A 9,913-nucleotide genomic window follows, 5' to 3' on the forward strand; every position below is an offset into this window, starting at 1 on the left:
TAGCCTCCCCTCCTTACCTTCCACCCGCCTCCCTCCAATCTTTCTCTCATCTTGATACGCTTTTCTGGAAGAGAAATCGCAAAGCACCCAGACCTGCTAAAGCCGCTGTGGGCTGTCCCGCCTCCTTTTCTTATTCAGTGTGATTCAAAGCAGGGGAAAGTCTGCACCCAAAGCACACAAATGACGAATAAGAAAGCTCAGGACGATGACTCATAAGCCAAGGCTCGGTGGTTTTCATAGTTCGGCCCCAGGAAAGCTAACAAGCAGTCCGTGTCGGCCGAGAACAGAGAGGACCGCCGGAGGAGGATCGCCAGAGGAGGGCCGCGCCCTCGGACACACGCGGGCCCCCCGACGCTTTCGGTCTCCCAGCGCCCTCGAGCCCCCGCGGGTCCCCGGTGCCATAAGTCTCCCGGGGTCGAGCCCGGGCCTCGCCCGCCGCGCGGGGGAGGGGGAGGGTTGCGGGGGGGTGGTGGGAGGTCCGGTGATCCCGTCCGCTGCCCCGGCCCCTACTCACATTTGACTGACCAACTTCTGCCGGAAGGCGGCGCTCCGCCAGTCCGCCTCCTGCCCCGAAACGTCCATTCCGGTCCCCCTGCTCCCACCTCCCGTGTCCCACTCCGCCGCCGCCGCCGCCGCCGCCGCCGCCACAAGCGCAGCGCCAGGCCCAAACCCGGAAGCCGTCCACAGCGCCTCGGCCACGCCGGAAGCGGAGCGGGAATTGTGGGAAATGGAGTTGCACGTGCGGGCCTATGGGAAATGGAGTTCCGGCCACATGAGGGCGTCCTGGGCGCCTCCAGGGTCGCTCAAACGACTCGCACCTCTCCCAGTGCCCCTCTTGCCTACGAGGGTTCAGGTCTCATGTTACTAGGAGAGCTGTTCACATCTTCAAACTTTTTTTGCTCTGATTCTCCCAAAAATAAATTTTTAAAACTCTGTATCTTGGGGCCCTAGCTGGTTTTGCCTGCGGACTGAATGGTCCCAGGTTCAATGGCGGTCAAGGGCATGTATGTGTTTCTCTGTCTCTCCCCCTCCACTCTCTCTAAAAATCGGTGGGGAAACTAGCCTTGGGGGAGGATTAACAGCCCAACAATAACAACAAAAAAAGGCAATACATGATAGAAACATAAGAACCGAACATTATAAATCCTGTCATTCAGAGAGAGCAGTTTGCATACCCACCAGCGGTTATCATCATCATCATCCTATATAATAAAAGCCTAATATGCTAAGTGTCCATTCGACCAGTTGGCCGTTCAACCAATTAAAGTGTACTATGCTAATGATATGCTAAGGTCACTCAACCGCTCGCTATGACGTGCACTGACCACCAGGGTCCAGCCAATTGGGACTGAGCGAGATGGGCCGGACACGCCCTGGAGCCCTCCCGGCTGGCCAACATCCCATGTCTCTCCCTGGCCCCGATCGTGCACTGGTGGGGTCCCTCGGCCTAGCCTGCGCCCTCTCGGAATCCAGGACCCCTCAGGGGATGTCGGAGAGCCAGTTTTGGCCCATTCCCGCTGGCCAAGCCAAGAGACCCCACTGGTGCACGAATTCGTACACTGGGCCTCTAGTATTATAATAAAAGGGTAATATGCAAATTGTCCCTCGACTGGGACTTAAACCAGAGTTCGACCAGGGGGCGGGGCCAGCCCACCAACCGCCTGTGGTCCCCCTCCCAGCTGGCCCCACCCCCAGTCAGCTCTCCCCCACCCCAATTCGACCAGGGGGCAGGCCGGTCAGACCCCACATGTGCAGGAATTCATTCACTGGGCCTGTAGTCATATTATAAGCTGAAATTTAGCCCGGGTGAGGCTACAGAACAAAGGGCTCAGTTTCTTCAACAAGAAGAGAAATACAACACGGAGGAGAACCCAAAGATTAAAAGAGACTTTAGAGGCATCCCATAACTGCAATGTGAGATCCCTGTTTAGATCTTGATTCAAATAAACTTCAAAAAGCAGCAAAGAAGGACATGTACAGGATAATTAGGAAATGTGATTGACTATTTGGTGATATTAAGAAATTATTGTTAATTTTGTGTGTGTGAAAATGGAATTGTATGGGAAGCAGGGGTCAAAAGCCGGATGTTTATACAGGGTGGGTCAAAAGTAGGTTTACAGTTGTGAGTACACAAAACACAGAGTTAATTCTTGTATTATTATTTATTAACTAGAGGCCTGGTGCATGAAATTCATGCAAGGTAGGGTCACTAGGCCTGGCTGGTGATCAGGGCCGATTGGGGCCTTCTGGCTGCCAGCCAGGGCCTTCCTTTGTTCCCACTGCCCCCTGGTGGTCAGTGCATGTCATAGCGAGTGGTCGAACTCCCAGTCTCCCGGTCAAACTCCCAAGGGGACACTTTGCATATTAGCCTTTTATATATATAATTTTCCACAGGAACAACTGTAAACCTACTTTTGCCTCACCCTGTATTTATAAGGCTTTTGGTGTGGGTCCTTCAATATTGGAAATTGATTATTATGGGGCAGAGCTCCTGATAGAACACTTCAGGCATGAAGGACACCTCTAGCTGAAGGGTTGGAAGCCCCTGAAGAGTAAACAGACCCTGAACGTGTTCAATTGACCTCTGTTGTTCTGAGATGAGACTATCCCTCTGATAGTGACTAGTTGAGTAGCCTATTGTTCAGATAATAAATTCTCTCTGGAAAGTTCTTAAAAGAAACAATACAGTTATTTGCAACTTTATCCTCCCAAATAAAGTCCTGTTGGAACAGCATGGCATCATAAGAAGTCATCTTGATGAAGACATTGAGCTGAAGGCTGTGGATGGTTTCAATACTAAAAGCTCTGGTTGTTTCTTACATAAATACTATGTATCTTTTCACTATGTATCTTGTCACTTTTTTTATTTTGTGTGTTAATCCTCTCCCAAGCACATTTTTTCCATTGATTTTTCAGAGAGAGTGGAAAGAAGAGAGGGAGGGGGAAGGGGGAGAGAGAGAGAGACATATCTGCATATGCTGAACCAGGGCTGGGGATAAAACCTGCAATCCAGGTATGTGCCCTTGACCAGGAATCAAACCCACGACCCTTTAGTGCACAGGTTGACCTCTAACTGCTAAACAACACTGGCCAGGGCTGTCCTTGTCACTTAATAAGAGTTATTTCAGCCAGTGTGGCTCAGTGGTTGAGTGGCCACCCCCATGAACTGGTAGTTCATGGTTTGATTTCTGGTCAGGGCATATGCCGGGTTGTAGGCTCGATCCCCAGGAGGGCATGCAGGAGACAGCAGATCAATGATTCTCTCTCATCATTGATGCTTCTATCCCTCTCTCCCTCTCCCTTTCTCTCTCTGAGATTAGTAAAAAAAATATATTTTTTAAGAGTTATTGCTACAGCCCTAACTGGTTTGGCTCAGGGGATAGAGCGTAGGCCTGCGGACTGAAAGGTCCCAGGTTCGATTCCAGTCAAGGGCATGTACCTTGGTTGCAGGCACATCCCCAGTAGGGGGTATGCAGGAGGCAGCTGGTCGATGTTTCTCTCTCATTGATGTTTCTAACTCTCTATCCCTCTCCCTTCCTCTCTGTAAAAAATCAATAAAATATATTTAAAAAAAAAGAGTTATTGCTACATTACAGCCCCTAGATCACCCACTGCAGGTCCTTCAACAGAAGCAATGCATTATAGTTTATGGACATTCACTTTTTCAGAGTTGAAAATATGCTGTTGTGGACGAAAGGGGCCACATGCTAACCTGACAAGCTCAGGGAAGGCCTGCATGGCAGTCTTGCAAACTCAGAGACCTAAAGTAACCACAAAGGATGGTCTGAAATTAAACTTTAACTAAAAGCAGTTATGGTGGGCAGTTACATCCTAGGCCAGTATCTTCACTGACAAGGTCAACCTTTACCTTAACTGAGCCTATCTGTCTTTTTGCATCTATAATAACATACCCTTTGAAATGTCTGGGTAACTTGTAACTTCCCTTTTTCTGGACCCCTTGGGCACAACCTAATGTGCTGGGTGCCAGGACAGATACCACAAATGCCTTTATTATCATGTTAATTGTTCCTGATGTGTCTATCATTTTACTTTTTTTAAAAAAATATATTTTATTGATTTTTTACAAAGAGGAAGGGAGAGAGATAGAGAGCCAGAAACATCGATGAGAGAGAAACACCGATCAGCTGCCTCCCGCACATCTCCCACCGGGGATGTGCCCGCAACCCAGGCACATGCCCCAGACCAGAATCGAACCTGGGACCCCTCAGTCCACAGGCCGACGCTCTATCCACTGAGCCAAACCGGCTTCGGCTATCATTTTACTTTTTATCCAATCCCAGGAGTTTCCCTACTTTGCTTTCTCCCGCCTCTCTAGTTTTAGTTTATCACCAATGGATTTCACGTAACTCACCCACTTCCCTTTCCTTTGATTGCAATGTATAAATACAAATGTAACCCGCCATTCTCCAGAGCATTACTTCAATTCCTTGAAGTTCTGCTTCCTGGCATATGTCGACAGTTTGGCTCAAATAAACTCACAAAAATTCTTACAGGTTTCAATGTTGTTGTTTTTTATGTTAACATTATGATATATATCCTCTGCTATCCTGGTTTGATTCCATCTGGGGTTTTTTCTTCCATATAGATACCCAAGTGCTGACAGCTCTTTTTGAATAAAAAAAAAATAGATACCCAGAGTAGAATTGTTTTTAGAGCCACTTTGCACTTTATTTAAATGGAAATAGCTACTGCCAATTGTAGGTATTGGTTATCTAATGCTGTTGCATAACAAATGACAGTAGTTCCCCTTATCAGTGGCTGCCTGAAACCAAACCAGGGATAGTACTGAACCCTGTACATACTATGGTAAAGGAGTAAAATGGCCAGCCTCTGACTCCATCATGTTCAATCATGCTTTGTTCCCATGGCCTTCAGGTTAATAGCTTCTGCTTAGTCTTGCATATAAACATGCTAATCATTAGAGGAATTCTGCTTGAGGCTTGAGTTTTACAAAAACAGCGCCTTACCAGAAGGTGCCTCCCTCTCCAGAGGAGATAAAGAAAGTATGTACAGAAATAATGATTGTTTCCCAGCCGTGGTTGAGCATTTTGGATTCCTGGTCAGGGCATATGCCCAGGCTGTGGGCTCCGTTCCCTGTGGGGTGCGTGTGGGAGGCAGCCAGTCCCGGATTGGTGGTTCTCTCTCTTCATTGATGTTTCTGTCTCTTTCTTCTTCTCTGAAATCAATAAAAATGTTTTTAGAAAATAATAATGATCGCTTATCCATGATTGCATGGACCTCTTGACGGAACTCACATCCAGGAGGGTCAACAGGTCAACAGGTCAACAGACTACGCTCAGAGTTCCTCTTCTTTAGACCCTGCTGGCACCCAGATGTCTGCAGGTCCTCAATCACCTCTCATCCCTCCCATCTTCCCTCCCTTGACATAATAGAAGCCTGAACTCTGTACTATTTTAAGATGGATTTGAGGTACTACTAGGTCTCCCATCTTCTAGGTTGACCTTCTTTGATCAGTAAACATTTCTTTCTTTCTTTTTTTTTAAGTTTGTCTCTTTCTTTTTTAAAAAATATATTTTTATTAATTTCAGAGAGGAAGAGAGAGAGATAGAAACATCAATGGTGATAGAGAATCATTGATTGGCTGCCTCCTGCATTCCCCCTACTGGGGATCAAGCCAGCAACCCAGGCATGTGCCCTTGACCAGAATCGAAGCTGGGACCTTTCAGTACACAGGCCAATTCTCTATCAACTGAGCCAAATTGGCTAGGGCAATAAACATTTCTTTACTTCAAACTCTGCTGTTTTGAGTTTGGCCTTTTGAAGCATCATGCACACAGACTTTGGTCTGGTAACACTATATATTTTTTTAAATTACTAATAAAGTATAGTTTGCTACTATGTTTTTTCCTATACATACCTATACTACAGTTTAATTTATAAATTAGGCACAGTAAGAGATTAACAAAATAATAATGAAATTGAAACAATTATAACAATATACTGTAATAAAAGTTATGTGAATGACTTTGAGGCTATCATTAAATAAAATAAGGGTTGCTTGAACGCAAGCACTGCAGTACCACCACAGTTGAACTGATCGATCGAATCCAGTGGTTCTCAACCTTGGCTGCACATTAGAATCACCTGGGAATCTTTTTAAAATCCTCATTCCGGAGGATGAGGCCCAAAAATCAGGATTTTAAAAAGATTCCCAGGTGATTCTAATGTGCAGCCAAGGTTGAGAACCACTGATCTAATCTGATATCCAAGATAACTATTGAGTGACTAATGGGCAGGTAGCGTATACAGTGTGGAGATGCTAGACAAATGGATGGTTCACTTCCTGGGTGGGATGAAGCCAGAGGTGGGAGGTATCATTCTGCTACTCAAAATGGTGCACAAGCCCTAGCCGATTTGGCTCAGTGGATAGAGCATTGGCCTGTGGACTGAAGGGTCCTGGGATCGATTCAGGTCAAGGGCACATGTCTGAGTTGTGGGCTGGATCCCCAGTGTGGTGGTGGTGGGGGGGGACATGCAGGAGGCAACCAATCAATGATTCTCTCTCATCATTGATGTTTCTTTTCTTTTCTTTTCTTTTTTATTGCTTAAAGTATTACAAAGAGTATTACATATGTCTCCTTTTTTTTTCCCCCGCCCTTGACAATCCCCCGGCCTCCCCTACCCCCCAGTGTCTTATGTCCATTGGTTATGCTTATATGCATGCATACAAATCCTTCGGTTGATCTCTTACCCCCCCCCCCCATTATTGATGTTTCTATCTCTCTCTCCCTCTTCCTTCCTCTCTGAAATTAATAAAAATATATTTTTTTAAAAAAGGTGCACAATTTGAAACTTACGAAATATTTCTAGAGTTTTCTATTTACTATATTTGGACTACAGTTAACCATAGGTAACTGAAACCACAGAAAACAAAAGTGCCACAGACAAGCAGTTAAAAACAATAAAAACATATATTATCTTTCACAGTTTCTGTGGGTCAAGAATTTAGGAGAGATTTAGCCAGGTTCAGGCTCAGTCTCTCTGAAGGTTCCAAGCAGATGTTGGACTTCAGAAGACTACAGTCCTCTGAAGGCCTGACTGGGGCTGGAGGATCTGCTTCTAAGACAGCTCACACATGATTGACAAGTTGGTGCTGGTTTTGACAGAGATCTCAGTACCATGGAGTCCTCTCCTTAGGGTTGCTTTAGTGTCTCCATAACAGGGTGGCTCACTTCCTGCAGACGGAGCAAGACAGAAGCTCTGATACCTGAAAAACTCAATCATGTATTCGAACAGATATATGCACCCCTGTGTTCATTGCAGCATTATTCACAGTGGCTATGACATGGAGACAACCAAGGAGTCCAGAGATAGAGGACTGGATAAGGAAGATGTGGTCCATATTCACAGTGGAAGACGACTCAGCCATGAGAAAGCATGAAATAGCGCTATTTGCCACAACATGGATGGACCTTGAGAACATTATGTTTGTGAAATAAGTCAGCCAGAAAAAGCTAAGAACTATGTGACTTCAGTCACATGTGGGATATGAAACTGAAACTCATGAACACAAACAGCAGAGTGGTGATTGTCAGAGGAAAGGGGGTGGGGGGAGAATAGGGCCCTAATATAAGGTGACGGGAGAAGATTTGACTTTGGGTGGAGGGCACACGGTGCAGGATACAGATCTTGTTAACATAGGAACCCACACCTGAAACCTATATGTTCATGTTGGCCAATGTCACAACAAACAATTTAATAAATAGAAGAAAAAAAATAATGTATTTAAAACCACTGAACTTACCACTTTGGGCCTCCTCCCCCTCACCCATCCTTGCTCTCTCCACCCACTAACTTCTCCCTGCTCCCCTGAAGGTACTCCCCCCTACAACAGTGGTCTCGTCTGTCCACATCTCAGAGACCAGGCATCCCCCTGCAGTCTTCCTGTCTTCGCCTCGATTCACAACAGGCACAGTAGGCTGGCTTCTGCGACTCCATTAAAGGGCTCCGGTGAACACATTAAAATCCTCCCTGTTGCAGGACTTTGCCTCCTCTACCCTCTGAGGCCACCCTCACAACTGACTCCATTGGGCCTTTGAGGTTGATCCTCCCATTCCCTCTCTGGGTTCCTGCTCTCTGGGTTCCCCTTGGAAAACCAGTGTGTAAGGGGACAAATGTAATACTTCCACAATAAATAAATAAATATATATATATATGTAACCAGTGTGCCTTTTACTCTGCCCTCAGCCTACTCTCCTTTTCCCCATACTTGTTTTGGCTTGGTGCACCTTCTCCAGCCCATAACCTCACCTCTAGCCTGACTCCCCCAGAAAGGCCCTTAGTTGGACATCTGCACACTCCTTACCCTGCCTGGGGCCAAGGTGAGCCTTGTCATCCCTTAAACCTGCTCTTGCTACAGCCTCCTTGTGACCGGGGCGGTCCTGCTGTCTCACTCCATTTCTTGGGCTCATCCCTCCTCATCCATCACTCCTGTGTACTGAGGAACCTGCCCCCTTTCTAGATCTCCAACCAGCATTACCCTCTGTCCTCACTCCCTGCTCCCCTGAGGCGACAGCTTCCCGGCTGCACCCTTGCTGTGCTTCCTCCCACACTCCAGGCTCTGCAACCCACCGAGGCATCGGCCTGCCCTGGCTGAAGGCTGCTCTCAGGGCCACAGCCACCTCCAGAAGGCAGGGTCTGGTCCTCAAATTTCCTTCTGGATGTAGAAACTCCTGGCAGCCTCCCGACCATTCGCTTCCCGGGACCTCACCTCCGTGACCTTGCTGACACGGTCCCATCCCTGGAGTGCCTTTCCCACTTCCCCAAAGTCCTCATCTGTTACACCACCCTGGGTGAGGGCATCACCTTCTCCAGAGAGCCTTCATAGGGGCCCACTCCCACTGGGAACCTCGGCTCCTGGAGGCCGACCCTACTCTTCTGGCCCTTGTCCAGACCCTCAGGCAGTTGTCCAGCCTCGGCCAGGACAGTGCCTCTCTTTCATCTATTGCCTTCCTCTTCTACAGTCCTCCCGACTTTTTTTTTTTAACTTTTTTTTAATTTTTTTTATTGATTTTTTTACAGAGAGGAAAGGAGAGAGATAGTCAGAAACATCGATGAGAGAGAAACATCAATCAGCTGCCTCCTGCACATCTCCTACTGGGGATGTGCCCACAACCTAGGTACATGCCCTTGACCGGAATCGAACCCGGAACCTTTCAGTCCGCAGGCCGACGCTCTATTCACTGAGCCAAACCGGTTTCGGCCCGACTTTTTTTTTTAAACCACAGCCCATCCGGCAGAGCAGGACACTTTGACCCTATCTATCAGGAGGATCTGCTGGCTCTAACCTCCGGACACGCCCATGACGGGTGAGCCTGGCAGGACGGGATCCTCCTAGAGTTCAGGCGAGGGAAAAGGAATGCCAAGAGCCTCCGGGCAGACGGCTGGGACCAAGCTTTTGGCCTGGGAATTGGATTTACTCCAGAACCTCAGTAAACAGGAAAACACCTGTTCACACTGGCGGCCTTGAGCGCCTCTGCTCTACGTCCAGCAGAGGGCAGGCCACCGGCAAGCACAGCTGACTTGAAGGGACTCAGAGGGAGGGAAAAAGGAAGGGAAGTCGAGAATGAATGTGCCAGTGAGAGAGAGAATGAGAGGGAGGAATGAATGAATGAATGGGTGAGTGAATGCGTGAATGACAGAAGGGAAGGAGGGAGGGAGGGAATGAATAAGGAGGTGATCAGTGGGAAAGGAGGGAGAGAATGACGGAGGGAGCGAGGGGTGCATGCGCAGGGGGCGACCCCCGCCTGAAGGCATTCGTCCAGCCCAGCCGGGTGCCTGGGGCTGTGCCAGGCGAGGAGACGCACGGCCAACGGTCACCCTTCTCCTCGGAGCGAAACCGAGCCGCCCTCCCGGGGCCCCCTCCCCCTCC

At 47.9% G+C, this 9,913-nt stretch overlaps 1 protein-coding gene across 4 annotated transcripts in view; it reads right to left on the reverse strand.

Annotated features, from left to right (window-relative positions):
* MED15 (mediator complex subunit 15) overlaps positions 1-658 on the reverse strand; it is a 64,574-nt gene extending 63,916 nt beyond the window's left edge. For 2 of the 4 annotated variants that reach the window (XM_023763213.1, XM_023763211.1), the window contains exon 1: positions 515-658. In XM_023763213.1, coding sequence (XP_023618981.1) covers positions 515-582 — 68 coding nt within the window. In that variant the 5' untranslated portion in view covers positions 583-658. The remainder of the gene's footprint in view (positions 1-514) is intronic. The other 2 variants (XM_023763215.1, XM_023763216.1) reach the window with 1 other exon arrangement.
* Positions 659-9,913: the final 9,255 nt, after the last annotated feature.

The sequence above is a fragment of the Myotis lucifugus genome, unplaced genomic scaffold (assembly GCF_000147115.1).
Source record: "Myotis lucifugus unplaced genomic scaffold, Myoluc2.0 scaffold_276, whole genome shotgun sequence".
Lineage (NCBI taxonomy): Eukaryota > Metazoa > Chordata > Mammalia > Chiroptera > Vespertilionidae > Myotis > Myotis lucifugus.